This window comes from Varanus komodoensis, unplaced genomic scaffold (assembly GCF_004798865.1).
Source record: "Varanus komodoensis strain SLA01 unplaced genomic scaffold, ASM479886v1 scaffold1, whole genome shotgun sequence".
Classification (NCBI taxonomy): domain Eukaryota; kingdom Metazoa; phylum Chordata; class Lepidosauria; order Squamata; family Varanidae; genus Varanus; species Varanus komodoensis.
This window is the reverse complement of record NW_025335268.1, coordinates 58,124,711-58,145,116: the sequence shown is the minus strand read 5'-3', so window position 1 is coordinate 58,145,116 and position 20,406 is coordinate 58,124,711. Positions and strand designations below refer to the sequence as shown.

At 38.3% G+C, this 20,406-nt stretch overlaps 1 protein-coding gene across 1 annotated transcript in view; it reads left to right on the top strand.

The window, feature by feature from the left end:
- AFG1L (AFG1 like ATPase) overlaps positions 1 to 20,406 on the top strand; it is an 80,300-nt gene that overhangs the window by 18,246 nt on the left and 41,648 nt on the right. Inside the window, exons 6-7 of the mRNA XM_044421191.1 lie at positions 61 to 142; positions 9,138 to 9,196. Coding sequence (XP_044277126.1) covers positions 61 to 142; positions 9,138 to 9,196 — 141 coding nt within the window. The remainder of the gene's footprint in view (positions 1 to 60; positions 143 to 9,137; positions 9,197 to 20,406) is intronic.

The following is a 20,406-nucleotide window of genomic DNA, read 5'->3' as shown; positions in this document are numbered from 1 at the left end:
GGATATGCCATCAGGTCATAGAACAGCTACAATGGAGCCCACTCACTCTTTTTGCTGTAGAGTGGAAGAGCCAGTCACCCTTCTCTCTTGAAGATGGGAAGTAGAAGCAGCTGGGAGAAGACAAGGAAGAAGCCTGACCAGAGTAATGGTTATATAACTGTTCCTTGATGGTTATATGTCTGGTATTATTGCTTACATTTGAGAGAAAGAATGAACTGAAAAAAGGAATGTTCACATAAATGTGGTATAGTAACCAGAATGTCAGACTAGAAAGAATCCAGGCTCAAATCCCCATTCAGCCATGAATCTCGCTGGTGATCTTGGACCAGTCATTTTCTGTCTGCCTAAGACATTCCATGTGGAGGCTGTGGAAATAAAATGGGAGTTTGGGGAAATCATATGCATTGTCTTGAGTTGCTTTAGAGGAATAATGGGATAACAATTTAAAAACAAATAGATAATGGAGTAGAATAAGGACAGATAGTGATGGAAATTCAAGAACTTCTTGGCCATAATCCATGAAATAAAAGTGACTTGCTCCAAAACAGACAGTTAGAGAGTAACAGGCAGGATGATTGCACCAGGAAGTGAATAATGGATCAGCATAGCAAATTGGAAAAATGGCTGAAGGTTTCCAGAAAAAATGAAAATGTTGAAACATTTTCAGTGAGCGTTGAATGATGTTATTAACATTTCCAAACATTTTAAATAAACTACGTACAATGGGTAGCACAAATTCGGATACAAGACATAATACTAGCATATTAGGGTTTATGTAAGAAACTCCAGCAGCTGAACAAGGGTTGCAACAGACCACTGACAAAAGGCAAGCCTCTTGCTCCACAGATAGGAAGAAAAATCAGGAAGACTATTTCAATTTGTTTAGTTTTAATATTTCAATTTGTATAGTTTTAATATATGTTTCTAGTTTACACCATCCCAAAATTTTGGGAATGCATCAATGAATTAATCCAATTTTAAATACATGCTTTTAAGACACACAAGCTGTATCCCATGGAAACCCTTTAAAAACCCTGAAAATTCATACAAGAGAAGTGGGGGGAAAGTTGGCAACATTTCTGTGGAAGAGGTTCAGACTTCAGACACTGCCATGTCTCCAGGAGAAAGGTCTTGCACAGTTTTGTGCAGTCATTGAAAACTGTTCTCTGCATATAGTTCACAAGCAGGCAATATACTCAAAGAACTTTTAAACTGAGTTTAGATCTTCTAATGGATAGCAGGAGAAAGTAATTTCCTGTTAATTGGACCTGAGTTATATATTTTAGAGGAAAACACGTACACATTGAATTATGATCTGAAGGTAATAAGGAGTGTGGATAGACACAGAAGAACTGGCATAATTTACTTCCAACTTTCTAGCTGTGCCAAGAGGCATGCTACCAGGTTTTGTGTCAACTAAAGTTTCTATACAGTAATGAATGCTTCCCTGTTTAAAGTACTTTATAGTAAGTTTCATTCTGAGCTTATGAAGGCATGAATAATTGTTGGAAGCCTGATAAAAGAGTCCTTCCTTTTCCCCAGATGGTACTGTGGAAAAGCATTCTTGGATACTGCCAAAAAGTGCAGTTACAAGGCATTGCAACAGAACCAGGAATTCTGAGTGAGCAGGAAAAGCTGAACTCTGGGGTATAACAGGAGTCACTGGCCAGATTTTCACAAAAAAATGGGAAAAGAAGCCACAGTAGATTATTTTTGCAGGTCCTGCATGTGCCAGATACATGCCACATAATTTGTTTAATTACTGTCTCAGCACACAGCTTGCTGTGTTGTCCAGACCTTGCCAGGTATGTGGTGGAGCTGGGTTTGAAACCAATGAAGAACCCATGGCTTGTTTACCCAATGACCATGCAAGCTTGACCACTGCCTTGAGTCTTGAGCATCAATGTATATGCCTGCAGTGCAGTCACTCCCACCTGTGCCTAGAACAGCCTTCCTCAACCTGGTGCCCTCCAGATTTCAAATTTTCGATTTCAAATCCAGTCTGCCCCATCCAGCATGTCCTATGATCAGAATGCTAGGAATTGTAGTCCTAAAAATCTTGGGGACATGGGATTGGGGGATGCTGTTCAAAATGTTGGGTAAGCACTGACACATCTAATTTGGGAACTGAACCGCAAAGAGACAGTCACCCCTTAAACTGTCTCATTTTTCCAACAATCTCACATGTATGGTAGTAAATGAGACTTGCATTCTGTAACTGAGTTTTAATGTATTGGCTACAGTGATAGTATCTGTTTCTCATATGCAAGCTGTCCAGTATGTGCTTTATAAAATAATGCTTCATGGTTTGACCTAGCTGTAAAATATCCAGTTTTCAGACATTACTGACAATCAGTATGCAATGTAATGAATCTAAGCTGTGACTGTGCTTGGATACACTGCAAATATTTAGAACTGGGGCCTCCATTTTGAGGAAAGTATATCAGGAAGTTCCATAATAGTTATGGTATCTGTCACACCTGAGTGAGTCAGTGCAGCCCAAACAGACAGGGAATAGTATAGACCAGTGATGGCGAACCTATGGCAGATGTGCCACAGCGGGCATGCAGAGCCCTCTCTGTTGGCACACAAGCCAAGTCGCCTCAGCATTGCCTCAGAAGCCATGCACATATTTGGAAAGAGTAATGGCGCCAGGTAATGATGTCACTCATTAACCACGACTTGCTGCAAGAGGGGGTGTCAAACAGGTGACAAGAGGCAGGTGCAACAGCCGCGGCAGGTGCACCAGGAAGGGAGTGGGCGGCGAGCAGGTGTGCTGAGCACTGGCAGTGGTGCCTCCTCCTGCCTCCTCCTGGCCTGCAGCATTTGAGCGGCCGCCAAAGGCGCCCTCCTAGTGCAGTGGTGTTACCCTGCTGACTCAGTAGCCACAGGCGCAGCCAGGCAGCCGCGCACCCATCTGCCCACTCCCGGGCTGGGCTCCTGCACCAGTGGCCGTGTGGGGGGGAAGCTGGGCGAAGGGAGTGTGCAACAGTGTCGAGGCAGTGGAGCAACAGCAGCAGCTGGAACGAGGAGGAGGAGAGAGAGGGCGCCTGGGATAGGTATGGCGCTTCCTGGGGAGGGAGGCCCAAACAAGGAAATGTGGAGGCTGGAACTGCTGCAAAGCAAGAGGAGTGGACGTGTGGCAGGGAACCCCCTCCTCACCCGATCCAGCTCGCCAAGGCTTGGCAGTGCCGTGGGGGTGCCTTGAGATAGATTCCAATGGAAGCATGGGAAGGGATCAGCGATAGCCTCTCCTTACCTTTAGTCTAGGTCTCTCCCCCCCCCCCCCATTTTGCCCCTCCGGTAAACTTTCAAGCCTCGCCAAAGCTCTTGTGGCGTTCCTGGTGGCTGGTCTGAGGGCAAGGAGGGAGGGAGGGAGTGTGTGCTTCCAGGCACAAGCAAGCCCGGCATCCCCTGACTTGGGGGCGCTCAACGTGAACATGGCTCCTTCTCTCTGTTATTGTATTTTTCTTTTAAGACAAAAGGTGTTAATGTATGAGTTGTTTTTTTCTAAATTAAAACCTCAATATTCAGGTTTTATTGCAGTGTTGGCATTTTGTGATAAACAAGTGGGTTTTGGGTTACGGTTTGGGCACTTGTTCTCTAAAAGGTTTGCCATCACTGGTATAGGCTAATAAACGAGTACAGGACTGCACAAAAATGGGCTTCATCAAAGATGAACAATCTCCATCATTACTATTGGCAGTCAGCTTCTCAAAACTTCCCAAAGCAAAAACTGTGGGTGCATGAAGGGTAGGTTGCAAGCAAGCACAATTTCTAACACTGCACTAAGTCATTACTTATAATAGGTAGGGATGTGTGAGGAGACTGTTTTGGGGTGGGAATTCAACAGCTTAGCTTCCTGGACTGCAGTCCACTTTGTCATGACCATGAGTCTGAGTTCCTGGCAAGCATTATCTAGTGTTCATGCAGTGCTTACCAGGAATCAAGTGCTGCACCTATCCTGCCCAAGCATCCCTCTTCCATTTCATGTGCAGCAACCTTTGTTGCTGCACATGATTGGAAGAATGTTGTTGGTTGGATAAGCTTAATTTTGCAAGCATCTCTTCTCACTTTGTAAGATACAACTGGACATGACAAGATGTCTGTGAGTGCTAGCACGATGGATTCCACAGAGCTTTGTTGCAATACTAATTGTCTGTTAAAGCAACAAACTAAGCTTCCAATTGCCTGTGTTTGTGGAGTTTGAGCCAACATGAGATAGCCTTTAGTCTGAAATCAGCAGGTTAATGTAGTCCAAATGATTAGTGGAGAGTATTTCAGTGCTTTAACTATTTTAAAAATGAAAAAAATGAGTTTGCAGCCCTGAATAATACTGTAGAACAAAGTCTGAATGTATATACGTGAAATAAAAATCTTTGCTAAAAATATACCTGGTTCTTACGGCATGAAAATCCACCATGGCTAACCAGGCATGGTCAGCTGTTGTGTTGTCTAAATTGGGTGCAGTTTTTGCAGGGCTTGTTTTTTGGTAATAAGCCATGTGAGAACCCATGGCTTGATGTAGAGTTAGTTGGAACCACAGCAGGTCACAGTGTCATCTAAACCCAGAAATATATTGTCATCAGTGTCCAAGCAAGTGCCAAAACCCCCTGCCACTCTTAAGAAGCATGCCTGTGCCACTACCAGGACCAGCTGCTCAAGCGGTACTTCAGAACAGCCTTCACTGGTTTGCCACATTTTTATTTTTCTGGCACCTCAAACCTGTGCACATATTTTTGTAATTTAAAAATCAAAATCAGTCTTTATCTGATGCACACTTGCAGGTAACCAAAATGAAAAGTCTTACTTGCTCAATGTCATGGTAAGTGTCTGTTTTCAAAGTACAGAAGCTACCGGCCATGGACATAGCCCAGTCAAGACTGCAAATAGGTTATTATGTAATTTTGTTCTGCATTTCAAACAAAAATGCTGTCAAATGTAAAGCCACAAAAAGATTGTTTGAAAAGGGGTGAGTATAACACCCTTCACACAGAGATCATTTAGTGTGGACCTGACAATTCTCACTGTCCTAAACCTCCACCCTTGCCTGAGATTCTAGATGCTTAGCAAAGGAGAAAGGTATTTCCCATCACATTTATGGGATCACAGAGTTTTGACAGCAATCCAAAGCAAAGGTTTCTTTTAAAACAGGATTCTTCACAGCACTAAACTAGAAGGGATTTTTTGGCATACCAAAATATGCAGCCAATGAAATCTGTAGAGTTCCCTGCCAAAAGTCTTGTTTAGCTATTTAACCATGTTTATCCGTGTACATTTTACTTTTTTATTGTTTTCTTTAAAGAAATAAAGTGCAGAAAGGAAGAAAAATGTAAAAGAAAAATAAGAATGTCAAATGATCTTACATAGATATAACATAAATATTCATAACCTTTAAATTCTCCAAAAAGCCAAAAATTTCTGTCTTTCTGTGAATTAGTACTTTGTTGAGGCTCGCAAGAAAGACAATTATAGTTCTTTAAACCAACAAATTTTCCAATCACTTTGAATCAATTACAAATCATCAACAATATTTTTAGTAGTTTCTTTTTGTTCTATATTAATGAAACTGCATGCAATAAAATTTCCATTTATCATAAAATCCACCCATGTAAATTTTAAAAGAAAGTGGTGAACCAATGATGGGCACCCCAATGTGTTACTTGGGTATATTAGAAAGACTGTCAAGGGGAAAACGGGGATGAACCAAAAGAGCTGCACAGCAGCAACCAAAAAGATGTTGCAAACAGAGCAGGAAGAGGAGACAATGCAACTTCATGTCCCCTGGGATACTTGTTGGAAGAAGCCGGGGGAGGGCAACCCATGGTGACCTCAGTCATCTGCAGCTTAGTTGCCAGGTGGCCATGTGAACATGTCCAATGAGTCTGGGGCTTCACTGAGAAGATCTTACTCACTCAGTAAAGGTGTTTAGGATCAGGAATTACTTCAGAATTTTAAAAATGTTTCCTGGCAGCAGTTTTGTAAGCTCCAACGGAGTCATATACAGCAGGACCCCCATATCCATTAGTTCAGTTATTATGTTTGCATTTAAATGTGGTTGACCTCCATCTGAAAGAGAAGCCATGAAGTGTCAAGGAAAAGTCATAAAGTGCTTCTCTTGAGTGAAAATTCTTGATTTAATAGGGAAAGAAAAAGAATTGTATGCTGAGGTTGCGAGGATGTATGGTAAGAATTAATCTTCTATCTGTGAAATTGTAGAAAAAGAAATGTATAAGTACATAATAAAGAGCTCAGTATTATCCATGGTTTCAAGCATATGCTGAGAGGCTTGGAACCCATCCCTGTATTCTGCTATAGTATATAAATGGAAAGTGTGCTAAGTGTCCCAGAAAAAGACCTGTCCATAAGCTTTTCCCTGAGATATATTCTCATATACTCAACTACATATTCTGCATGCCCCGCCTTGGACTTTGTCAGCTTTACAGGGCAGCAAACACCAGGGTTGGATCACCTTGGAAAACTACAGTGCAAGTCTTGTGATGTTGCATTTCCATTTCATGCATTTGTATGCATCTGGAAAAGCTCTGTGTATATGGAAAAGCTAGGTGTCTGTATGATTAAAGGTATACCTGACAGTTCCCCAAGAAAGCAAAACATTGTGGCATTTTAACTATTGCATCAGAATGTAAAAGAATGAGCTGACATTATCATTTGAGTTTTGCAAAGTACTACTATTAGAAGATCATTGGCAAATTAAAGTGATTTTATTAAAATGGTTTTATTCTTTCATGGAAACCCCATCTGCTTTTCGCTTAGTAATTCAAAGTTACTGAAAATACTTATTGCATACTGTTTTAATGTATGTGATAATTTCTTATCTGAAATATGCAACTGGATTTGTATTGGCAGTTTTGATAAATTTCTTAATGACATATTGACATCTATTAAATTATTTCTATTCAGAAACTTTCCTTCTCCTCCTCTCTCACCCCGTCCCTTGCAAATCCTCACTTTCCAAAACAGCAGTTGCCTGATACCAGGAATTTTAATTGGCATTTTAATAGTGACTGTATCCTGAGTTGCCCCAAATTGTTTGTAAATGCTGGTATCCCATCAAGAAATTGCGAGAAGCCCCACTGAAGTAGAGCTAATAATCACAAATATTACATGATAACTGTATTTAAGAAGGAAGTTTCCACTCCTGAAAATATTCCAAATTTTCTCTCAGGTACAAAAGGAATGTACGTAAAATTCTAAACTATTGACTAACTATTCAGAAGCATGGCCTTCATTGATTTCAATTTATACATTTTAAAAATGTTTAGGCTTTCTAAGCCCAAGGTAGGAATGAGCATAATGTTAAGTTTTATTAAAATATGAAATATCATGCTAATAGCCATTCCTTCTTAAGTGACCCAAATACTAGCCCACTTAAGCTTTGCAGTCAGTCTGTTCACACATCACAATAAGTCAGGATTCCTTTGAAAACCTGACAATACAGGCTGTCCAGTTTGTTTACCATAAAGTATGAAGCTGTACCTTTGGCTTGTTTCTTTCCCAACAAGCCAAAGAAATAATTCATGGTTTGTTGAATTATTTCTCTGGCTTGTCAGGACAGATATAAGGCAGGAAATAATGGCGTGCTAAACAAACTTCTTGTAGCAGGAGCAGCTGAGCAGCAATTATCAGCATGCTGCTTGTCAACTGTAAATTATGACATGGGAACTCTCATCGCAGTTGTGATATCTCTTGGAAGTCAAGCACTGATGGATTTTCAAGGGAAAATTCCACCATTTTTAAGAAGTCACAATGACCTTTTTTCCATCTGCTCTTGTCCTGGGTATGAGCACATTAGGCATTATAGTTAAAGATGCTAAACTCAAGGATGAGCATGATACACAGAATCTGTCCAAAATAAGTCACATTGCACAATCAAGGCATGTGGCACATTCAAGGTGCTAAATTACTATATATCTGTGATCCAATCCAATGCGGTTTTCCTTCCAAAATCCAAGGTAGCCATCATATTCTTGAGAAATCTCATTCTAAAATGGCCCTATTGTTCACCTTTTGAATTTTTCCCATCCTTATTGTCCTGTTTGAAATAAATATTTGTTTGTTAGAAACTTGAAGTACTAGAGAACAGTTCTGCTGAATGTGGTGCCCTCTAGATGCTTTGGAGTGCAATATCCAACAGCCCCAGCCAGCATGGCCAATAATGAGAGATGCTGGTAGTTGTAGTCTAAGTTATCACATTGAGGAAGGCTTGTTTACAAGGACCGTTAGATCCTCTGCACTTGGTTTTATGACTCCCTACCAATTAATATTGTCAGACAGGATGAGCTATTGATTAGATGAAGGGTTAGAAGAATGTTTATTATATCCTTTCAACAGATTTAGATGGGAATGCATTTTTGTTTAATGCACATTTGTAGCACCATGCATAAAGGAATGCCAGCTTCTGTGATGAAAAGATACCTAGGAAATTCTATGGCTTCTGGAAATAGACTGATCCAGATCACATGTACATTTGGGAAAGAAGCTTATAGGACAGGCAGCAAAAGAGGAAATATGGTCTTCCCTTTTGCCTTTCCACCCTGCTTCTACCTAATGTGTCTGTATGGAGGGGAGGGGGTTGCTAGTCGAAGGGATGCCTGGCTGGAAAGTATGTGGAGGAATGTATTTGCACCAAATGTATGCAAGGTCTGTCTGATGGGAGAGGGCTCTCTGTGTATGGTACTTTCAGGGTCTATATGTGGATGCTGGCTTCAGCAAGTAACAACCTCCAGTTTCTTCTGTCTATACAGAGAGTGTTTGCACCTTACTTTCCATTTTACCAAATGGGGCTGGAATCATGGCCTGAGTAGAAAGCAAGTTTCCGATCTTTTCATAGCCTTGCCAGTTGAGGGAGAAAGGGCATGCAAGCAGGAGCAAGGCTATGCTTGCATGAAAACACTGCCTATATCTCTCTTGCTAAATTGTTTTTTTTGTTTTTGTTTTTGTTTTTTTGTATCAAAGATTCAGTTCTAATTTTTATACAGATTTTGTGAGACTCCCTGTGTTGTTCCATCATTTTATTTTCTTATTTGGATTTTAATATTTCTTGATGTATATAATCAACAGACAGTCTCAGTAGAAGGATATAGCAAAGATAAAACCAATATGTTCTTTTTCAGACCTCTATAAAAATGGGCTCCAGAGAGCTAACTTTGTGCCATTCATTGCTATTCTAAAGGTAAGAAAAAGACATGGTTTTGGGAAAAACCTTTTTGAAATATATAGGAAATAATTCAGTTGGGACAGAGCAGGAGTTATTGTTTCATTTTCATTGGTAATATGAATGAATAGAAAAGTTCTTTCTCTGGTGGAGTTCAGAGCAGTGGACTAAAAGGGGACTGTTATCAAAATAAAAGGAAATCTTCATTTTTATCAGCTTACTGAATATTGAGTCTTCTTGAAAACACAGAAAGTCCACAGGGAAATTCAGAAAAGTGGTGGCCTACTACTCATTCCTGACCCTTTCTCTTAGAAATACAAACTTAAGATACACATGCACATGTGCTTGCTTATGGGATGCCAAAAATTCTCCATACCAAAAATCAAAGCTAATCATTGGCAATTTTGTTAGATTAGTTAGATTTTTTTAGATTATTGGTACTGTTTTGTCATTTGGTTCATAAATACAGGTTTCCCACTGTTTAGGAAAAAGGAGGAGGAAAAGTAATGACTTAAATGAAGCATTGGGAATTGGATCTTAAGAAGGATTGATTACATGGTTTGGCACTGTGGTTTGCAGACTTCAATGGGCAATATTTATATTTTAAAAAGAGAAAGCACATGCAAGCATGCTTTTGTTTGAAGTCTGACAGGTACTAAAGCTATTTAGTCCTAATTCATTTCAATGAGACTTGCATGGAAGACCAATGCAAGAGGACGCAGCTGAGACAGTAGCTGTCCCTAGCTCTTGTAACACATATCCTAATACACTTTTGGTTCAAATTTGATGGAATAAGAATAAATGGCTTATCTTCAAAATAATGCAAAAAGCAAAGCCAGTTGCTTGATCAATATTCCCAAAAAATGCTGCTTTATATGTCTTGGGCACAATACAGCCATGTTTTTATTTAAATGTTTCTCTTTAAAATGAGTGAGATTTAAAAGTACTTTACTTTGCTTTACTTCACAGTATTATGTGAGTATTATTAAGCTAGTATAGTCACTATGGGTAGAAAGAAATAAGCAAATGTATTTGTTTGTTCCTATTTGTATTTGTTTGCTTCCTATTGCAAGGAACCAAGGCAGCTTAGAATCCTATAGATTCAGTTCTTGTACCACTGAAATCTATGACATAATTATTTTAGTGGAAAGTAAGCACACTTAACTTTCTCTGTGTACAGTCGGAGTTAATATTTTACTTTGCTTTCCTCCTTCCATGTGTGGAGTGCAAAGCAGCCAGTCCTGCTCCTTGAAAATGTTTTGTTTTAATGTCATATTCCTAGCTGATACAATAACTTTATTTCATATGAACTGCTATGTCTGTTATTGAGTGTCTCTTACAGCACTTGCTGAAATTTATGTTGTGATACAACCACACATTTCCTTCAGAATAAGCCACATTTAGGTTGGTGGAACTTGCTTTTAAATAAGCATGCCTACAATTGAGTTATTAGGTTGTTTACAACATTTCTGCTGACTTTCCTCCAAGAAATGCTCATTCTTACACTCACATGCTCATTATTAAAGGTAGCAAGAATATTCACCTACTCACTAGTAGGTAAAAGGGACTCAGCTGCCAGCAACTGAGCAAATTCAAAGCAATTTTGGGGGGAAGTGTGCATTGTTTAGCACCCCTTAGGAGATAAAAATGTCTTTGATTGTATGTTTTGCCTTTGTCAAGCCACCTGTGTTGGGGGAACTCAGATTTGTCAATGGACGATTTCTTTTTTAAAAAAGTCACCTTGGTGATTAAATTGATTTGTCAGTTAGTTCCATTCTGATGCTGTGATAGCCTCGTAGCTTTCAGTAGGCTGAATAGTTGTAACTTGCTTTTGTGGTCAGTGTCAGCACCCTGACCTCTGCTGAGCTGTCACCTGAGTCAGAATTGCTAAGATTAAGTCTTTGATATTGTGATGTCTTCACTTATCAATTGACTTTTTCATTACTGAAGATGTTAGGCCTTTTGTTCCCCTTCTTAGTAAGTAGCCAAGCAAATCTTAAAAAGAAGACTTTCTTTCCCAAGCCCTGGAAGTTGTAGGCTCTGCCTTTCTTTTTTCTGTTTTCTTTTTTTCTGTATTAATTAAATAGATTACTTTTGGGATTTACTATATAGTGCAATTGTAAACCTCTCTGTTTACTGTTAGAAAAAGTGGGTGCGTGTATTCATATACACAATAATACAATGCTGAGATAGACTTGGTTCATATACGTGTTCATATTGTATTTTATTGAGGTTTTAATGGGACTGCCTCTCAATCATATTTGAGTTGGAAAGTACATGTGCTTTGATCCGCAAAAGTATTGAGAATCTAATACTCAGGACATGTGTCTATTCCTTTGAAAAGGGTCCTGTGATTTTAGAATCAACAGCACACTGAATATATGTATATGTTTTATGTATTTTATAACAAAAATATATTCTATAGCAAAAAAACAAAAGGTTCAAAAGTCAGGTAAAGATTTTTAAAATATTTGGTTAAATAAAAGTGATTTTTAACTATAGCAAAGTGATCAGGACTGTATATAATTTTACCAATTATTTTGGTTGCCCAAGCTATTGCCCAGAAATTCCCTTGTTAAAAGAAAAAGTCATGTGTTAGTAAAGTAATTACAGCTTACTCTTATATTTTCTTCCATTTTGATCTCAATAATGGCAGTTCTTTTCTCTGTTTCAGCAAATTAACTTTTTGGTTCAAACAAGTGCCTTGAATTCTGTGGCAGATATGTAATATTGTCTTCCTCATGTAACAGATTGGTTCATTTAATTAACACATGGTAGTTTTCTTTGCTTGTGATATAATGTGAAATAAGGTCTATCCCCATCTTTCTCCAACCCCAACCCCCAAAGTCCAAGCCAATTAATGAAGCTTGTAAAAGCTTTGTCACAGGCCACCATGAAGGTCTGCAGAGAAGAACTTTAATCCAATAAACATTTCATTTAGATCATGAAAGGAAAGCGTGAGGAGAAACTCCAGTAGATGAGGGTGTTACTAGCAACTCTCTTCATGCAGAGATGTTAGAAATTTGCCAAACTAAGCAAAAGGCCTTCATATTTAGCACACAAAATGTGTCAAAACTAATAATGGGAATAGTTTAATTTGAGTTGAACCTTACATTGTGAATATTCTAAAAAGCCACAACTGTTTTCTTCAAAGACTCACTATTGAGCTGGATGGACAGGGCAAGAGGAGGTTGTGAGAAACCCAAATAGCAAATAACGCTGACTGAAAGTTGGGGTGGGGGGAGGAATAGATAATTAGGTGTAATTAGCGTGTATGAATTGTTGTCTCCCTGCCCTTGGCTTGAATAAATTTGGAAGGAAAAAAACCCAAGTGGCGAAACCGCTTTGATGTAAGAGGAGTCATTGTGGCTTGGCAGCATAAAGGCAGTGTTTTATACTTCTTACATAATGGTTGTGATACAGAAAGACTGAATGGACTCTGCACCCCCCCCCCGTCTGCTTTACAGCAAGGACTTTTGGATTCTCTTGAAACAAAATGCAGCAGAAGTTTTCAGTTGTTGATAATGAGGTAGTGGACCTCATCAGAGTTAGGCATAAGCCATCCTTTGCTTTCCTGAGATCTTAATCACATTTTTTAAAAAATTCTGGGAATTCCAGTTTCTTAAATCAACAGTGCAGTCTTTTCCCTCTTTATTTCTTCCCTATTTGGTGCTCCAATAGTAGCAATGGCAGCATTGAGGACAAAAGTACAAATTAGATTTTGAAGAAAGGAAATTTAGTGAGCACAAGTTTCATCCTGTATGGAATAACACTTAGATAAATTTGTTAGTTATTTGACCCATTGTGGAACAATGGCTGCTCTATTGTGGATATTTTCAATCTATTATGGGTATTTTCAGTTTTACAGTTCACCAGTTTGTGAGACTTTAAAACTATCAGAGTAGATATAATTCAATTCTCAAGAGGCACATTTTTCAAGTTGCAATTGTCACTGGTTGTCCATTTTAACAGAAGCTGCTGTGGTGTATTGTACATATTTGTGTATTTTCCTCAACTGCAGGGTCTGAGCCAACAAAGTTGGTTGTTAAAATGTATGTAGTTGGTTATCTCCATTTTTATATTTGAAAACATAAAATACATTTTTAATGCACAGGCATGCCAGTTACAATTTTTCAGCATGAACCTACCATGTTTTAGCTCAGCAAAGCTTCTAAGATATGCTTGGGAAAAGGAAACTATCATTTCATTTAACCCTTTCAGGTTTTATTATGTAGAACAAGTAGCCTTTTGTACTTGAAGTTGTACACTCTGAAAAAAGCAACACCTGAATATCTCAGGAGCTTGAATAATTATGCCCGATTGTGTTTTGCTGGTGTAGGTCACAGGAAATTCACTTAGGGTAGAGTCTCTACAAAGCTAAGATATATGCAGATTTTCTGTTGTTGGATTGTGTAAAAATTATTTACTGTTAATACTTGCATAAAGGTTAGAAAGGTTGATGAAGTGATATTTAGTATTGCTTTACTATTCACTGCGTGTCAGGATGTAATTATGACTGATTCATGGAACTGTCTTAGGAACGAACCATCTTTATTAAAATGCTGATCAAGATAAGAGCTGACAGTAATAAAGAATAGAACATTTTAGTCTTGTTGCTTTTCAATGATTGCTAATTACCCCAGAGGTCATGCATAGTGCTTGGGAGGATTCATTGACATTATTTTCTTTTAAGTCTGCTGTTTGAACAACATCTGAACATGAACACAAAGACTAAGTGCATACTGAACAATAGTTTGACCAAGTTTTTTAATTCCACAAAATGCTAGATGATTCCTCTTTTTTCATTTTGTTATATAAATGTATGCTCTTATAAGAAGGCAAAGATCTTCGTTTTAAGAACCTCTGTCTTAATCATATCCATCACTGCTTCCAGAAGATCAAAAGACAAAGAAAAAACAATATACTGCTGTCCTTCTTTATTTTTTTGGTGTGTAGTCCATAACCCAAAGTAGAGATAATTAAAACTCTTTCTGTGACTTTGCTTGTCCCATGTATCAGGACCTTGAATTTCTTTATTAAAGCATGATGCATTTAACCTACAGTATATACTCAAGCTAAGCAGTTTCTTTGCACAATATGTGCAAAGCATGGAACTGAAGTGTGTATGTTAGTTACTTGTGATCCAAAGACAAGTTAGTATCCAGAGGGAAGAAAGAAAATTCACGCTCAGAGTCTTGAGCAGGGAGTTAGATGAATAAGCTAAGTAAGTGGATGGAGGCAAGTATAAACACTAACTAGGAAGAGGACTAGCTCTTTATTGGAAGGGAAAGAGAAACAATATGTTTGATTCGGAGTAACTGACTGGCAAGAACATCCCCAAGTGGAAAAGAGGGAGACATTTTTTACCAATTTCTCATCCATGTGTTAGCCCCCAGGACCATCATTCCCCTTTTGTCTCCCAGCAATCTGGTCTGTATGTGGGGGGTGGGAGGGAGCGATCAGCAAAGATAATCTCTTCTGCTCAGACAGCAGAGAAGCTCCATTGAATCAAAAACATCCTTTCAATCTGTTCATGAAGGAAAGGTTTATGTTTGATCCAACCCAGTTCTGGCATAAGTGCATGATGGCAAAAGAACCATAATGGGCGTAGGAAGGCTAGGTATAAGGTCAATTCAAAATGTCATAACAGAATGGGATTAATAAGTTTTGTCCCCTGCTAGCCAGTCCAGATATTATCAGCCAATTGGAAGTGACTGATTTTGAGGGAACAGTGAGCTCTTGATAATTATATGACTTCAGCCTCTCACCAGCGAAAGTAACATCATGCAAACCCGAAATGTGGAGGGATCCCTTTATCCCTAGCTGCTAAAGTGTTGTTTCATAGCCCTGTTCTTTATTTATTTATTTATTTATTTATTTATTTATTAAAACATTTTTATGCCGCCCCATTCGCCGAAGCCTCGGGCGGCTTACAACAAAAAGATTAAAATAACATTTTAAAATATATACAATAAAATACAAATATATAATATAAAACATACACTATAAAACAAGCCGCCCTGGCCAAATAAAATTCAATAATATTAACATTTAAAATACTGCTTAAATAAAAAGGTCTTCGCCTTTATTCTTTGTTTCCTTCTTTGTTCTGGAAGCTCTTCAGTGTATGTTTCTTTTATCTGCATCAAATTAATTAAGCATTTAAGTTGTGCATATTGGCCTATGCTGTTCTAGAATAATAGTAAAAGTAATCAGAACCCACATACACAAAAGTAACTGGGCTTAAGAAAGCTTAAAGCTGAGATATACTGATATTTCTGCCTTTGCCCCATCTACCATTAAATGCAACCCTTGTGAATTCAGACTTCATTGTACAAACTAAATGTGAAAATCTGAAGAGACTGGAATTGTGACATAGAACTATGATATGCTTTTCTGGGGGAGTAGGGAAGGCAGTGATGTAAAATCATCCCAGTTTATCAAGTTTTGGGCATTTTTTGCATTCCCTTCAGATTGCAGCAAACTTTTCACCCAACTTTCCCCTTGTATACCATTGCTGTTAGATCCAGCTTCCTCTTAGACCATGTTGTTTGATTCTTGACCTTACATTAAAGACGGCAACCATGCATGATATCCCTATCATTGCTGGAACAACTTCTGCACACAGCCTCCACAGCAGGAGGAGGGTATGCAGAGAGGGGGAGCAATGGGGCAGGTCTGCTGTGAGAGCAGATGTCTACTTTCACAATATTGGATTTTACCAATAGTCCTTACTGCAAATTTATTTTCCAAAATACTATGTAGAATGCAGTTATCAGACTTCTATTTTCTATTAGTTCATATAACTTGAACCCAAAGCTTTTTGCTTTATTGCTATTGTCCTCTAAACCACAAGTTAAATAACTATTATTGCTTTAAATGGCCTGCTTCACATTCAACAATAACTCATGGGTTGTTGGGGCTGCAAGCAAGGGAACAACCCAGACTTTATCCCAACAGTCATTCAGTTTGTCCTTCAATTAAACTCTAGGTTTACAACAAGAGTTTTGGGTTTGAATCTTTCAATAACTGCTATTTGTTTCTTGTTCTCACAGCACTGAATCCCAAACTTTACATCAATGAAAGAACAAAAACTTCCAGCACAATATGTTCTTCTTACTTGATTTGTTGGTGTACCTGAACTCTCTACTACTTTATTTAGAAATACATCCTAATTAATGAACAGGTTTTATAACTTGGTCCTCCCCATCTTCAGACTTATTTAGACTTTAAGGTAGTATGAAAAGCCATAGCAAACATTCCTGGAATTCTCACCATACTCTGCAAGGGACGTGACTTGTCCAGGTCATTTATGCCATGCTTGAGTCCTTCTAAAAGAGTGTGGTGGTCTGTTTATCCCCAGGCTTCCAGGCCACAGGCTAGTTGCAGCAGGAGCATGACCTTACACTGTGGCTTGGGGAGGAGTGGGCTGCTAAATGCTTTTAAGTTAAATTCAGAAGGTTCTTGGCTTGCCATGTATGGCCACAGGGCATCATAGCTTTCATGCATAGTACCACCATGCCAGGTACAAGGGCCTACTACGGTGGGGGCAGAGTTTTGCTGAAGTCTATGAGGGGCATTTCTGCATCCTATAGTATGGTTTTTGTTCCTGTACTTACTAGACCTATTGTATATTAATAGCCTACTGCACTTAAAATCTTATTTTTATTATCGTTATTTTATCTAATTTATAATGGTTATGTGAAGAAAATGATGCTTGTCTACTGTCTGTATCATTTTAGATGGCTTAGCATTGGAGTTTCATTTGGACAGATTTTTTATTATGCAAAAAGAATTGTACATAAGCAGATTTTTGCTTATCTGGGCTAAGTTGAAAAGCTTTCTGAATTGAAAAGGTTTTTTTATGGTAATGTGTGTGTGATAAGCCTGTTGTTGTTGTTTTTTACCTTCTTAATTACATTTTCAGAGTGTAATTGTGTTTGTCCTTTGCTATACATAAATACATAAGCCAATACATAATAATTTGAGGAACTGAATAATTTGAAGCATTAACATTGAATAGGGTAAAAAGTCACAATCCTTATGCTATAGTATTGGATTGTTCCTTTGCCACAACATGTAGCTGCATTGTTGAGCTAGTTTCTGCTGCTTCAAGGAGAAGGATAAGAGACTTTTAACACTGTCAGATAGAATATCAACTGATAAAGACTCAAAATGTAAACCAACTGTTAGGACTGTAGCTTTGAAAATTAAGGGCTAAAATATAAAAGCTCCAGTTAAAAGTTCTTTAGCTGCTGATTAGATTCCCTGATGGTGATTAGTGAGTGTAGAATGCAATCATGCCTGTAGGCTTTAATCAATCCTGTGATGGAGAAGTCACTTCCTAAAGAGAAACCAAATTAATACATGTATTGTTTCTATTGGGCATATTATTTTTAAACCTAAAAAAATGATAAAATGGCAACTTTGTGATGCAGTATTTAGGAGTTCATAAAATTCAAGCAATCCCAAAGTCTCTGAACATATTTGTCTCAAGTTTAATTTTATATGTCCTTACATTTAGAATGTATTTATTTTTCAGATTACATAGCACATTGAGATCCTGAGGTAGTCTGTAAGCAATTTTTCTTACCTGAGTAGTGCCACAGTTCCTTTTCAAGTGCTGGTAGAAATATATATATTCAGAAATCACCTATTCAAAGATTGTCTTTTCTTTCTTTTTTCTTTCTATTATTCAGATGTCCCAGTGATGTGGAAACTTAGCAAACACACTGTTATATGAACAGGTCACCTGATATTATTGTCATTATCATCACCACCACCACTGTTATTATTCAATTTAAGAGTCACCTTATAGTCAAAGCTGTCAGGACAACTTACATATATAATAAAACAAATAAAATAAAACCAATTATATTTCTTAAAAGCAGCCTTAGCTATTTAAAATAATTCTGAAAGGAGAAATCAGTATCGGAACATCTAAAACATAGGAAAGAATTGCTTTTAAAACAGTTCTAAAATATAATTGAATATAAAACAAGCAGCAAGTAAGAATTTTTAAAGGCCTTGGAAAATAAAAATGTCTTGGCATCAAAAAGTTAACGAAGTAGACACCAGACCATATTTTGTACTAATTGCAGTTTCTGAACCAGCTGCAGAAGGGCAATTCAACATATAATCCATTGTAGCAATCTAAGCAGGAAATTACCAGGGCATAGGTAACTGAAGTCAAGCTGTTTTTATCCTGCTATAAATGATGTAGCAGCTTTCTACCACTGAAGAAGTTTCTGCCTCTAATTGCAATGTTGTATCTAAAAGCACTCCCAAGCTACTAACCCAAACTTTTAGGACAAGAGTGTACAACCTTATTGGCCCTGGGAGCTGTATATGTACATGTCAGACAGCCAGTGTGGTGTAGTGGTTAAGAGCACTGGGACTGAGGACTGGGTCTCAGATGATGAGTTAAGGGACTGGGACTCAGACAATCTGGGTTCTAGTCCCCGCTTGGCCATGGAGCCAACTGAGTGACTTTGGGCCAGTCACAGTCTCTCAGCCCAACCTACCTCACAGGGTTGTTGTTGTGAGGATAAGATGGAGGAGGAGAATGATGTAAGCTGCCTTGAGCCCTTTGTAGGAAAAACGCAGGATATAAATAAATAAATTAATAAATGCCCATATACATAAGTGCATCTACGCCCACACAAGCACATGTACTTGCACAAGGGTTTCTCTTGCTGGTGCTAGCAAGGAAACTCCTTCCTTACCTTTAGTCTCTCAGACGAGATTGAATATAAGGGGAAAGTATATTTTGCTCCACTAGCACCAAGAAGGGAAACCCCAGGTGCTGTTTCTGCCATTTTTTTCAGCCAGAGCAGAAGCAGGACATTCTAGTGGACTGACAAAAATTGCTTGGCAGACTGCATATGTACTGTATCAAAGGCCACACTTCCAGAACAGTTTGAATACCTTGAACCCACTTACTCAGAAAAATGAACCGTCAGCCAACAGTATCTCTCTCTGTCTTCTCTGGGTTTAGCTTCAGTTTATTGACTTTCATAAACTCTTAGAATAGTAGAGTTGGAAGGAGCCAGGAAACCCATCAGGTTCAATACCCTGTTCAGCACAGGACTTCAAGTTAAACCCCCCCTCTCAGATGGCTGTCCAGCCGTATCTTGGATACCTCTAGTGTGCGAGAGTGCACAGTCTTCCTAGGTAATTGGTTCCAGTGCCATACTGCTCTAACAGTCAGGGCATTTTTCCTAATATCTAGCCAGAATCTGGCTTTCTGCAACTTGAGCCCATTATTCTGTGTTCTACACTCTGGGATGATTGAGAAAAAATCCTGGCCTTCCTTTGTGTGACAACTTTTCAAGTACTTGGATAGTGCTATCGTATCTCCTCCATCATCTCTTCTTAAGGCTAAATATATGCAGTTCTTTCAAATCTCTCTTCATAGAACTTACTTTCCAGTCCCTGGATTATCCTTGTTGCCCTTCTGTGAACCGTTTCCATTTTGTCTGCATACATCTTTCTTAAACTATGAACCTAGAACTGGACACAGTACTCCAGATGAGGCTGAACCAGTGCTGAGTAGAGGGAACTAGTATTTCACCTGTTTTGAAAATTATACTTATGCAAATGTGGCTCAAATAGCATTTGTTTTTTTAAAAAAATCCAGCCACATCACACTGTTGGATCATATTCATCCAGGTCATTACCATGATCATGCACTGATTAGGCATTTCCATTGCTTCTTCTAGATCTGCTGAAAGAGAGAGAGAATGATAGAGCGATGTTTTATTTATTTATTTTATTTACCACCTTTCTATATCTCCAAATAGCTTAAGTTCTTTGGGTGGTTCAGTACAATTAAAACCATAAAATATTGCATGATAAAACTTAATAGAAAGCTTTAAAATTACACTATGAGATCAAAGTACAAGTCAGGAATAATGTAAAGATTTAAATATCTGAATTGTAAGCCGTCCAGAGACCCACTGGGTATTGGACCAGGTAAAAATACCCAAATAAATAAATAAATAAAATATTACAATAACTCTTAAAACAACAGAAACTGATTGATGACATTGCCGTCCAAGTGTGCAATCCTATGCATATTTAGACAGAAGTTCTACAACTCCCAGCATACCCAGGTAGCTCTGAGGTATGCTGAGAGTTGTAGAACCTCTTTCTGTCTAAACATCCATAGGATTTCCACTTAAATCTCTTAATGACTTCACTCAGCAGTTTCATGTTGCTATTAGAAA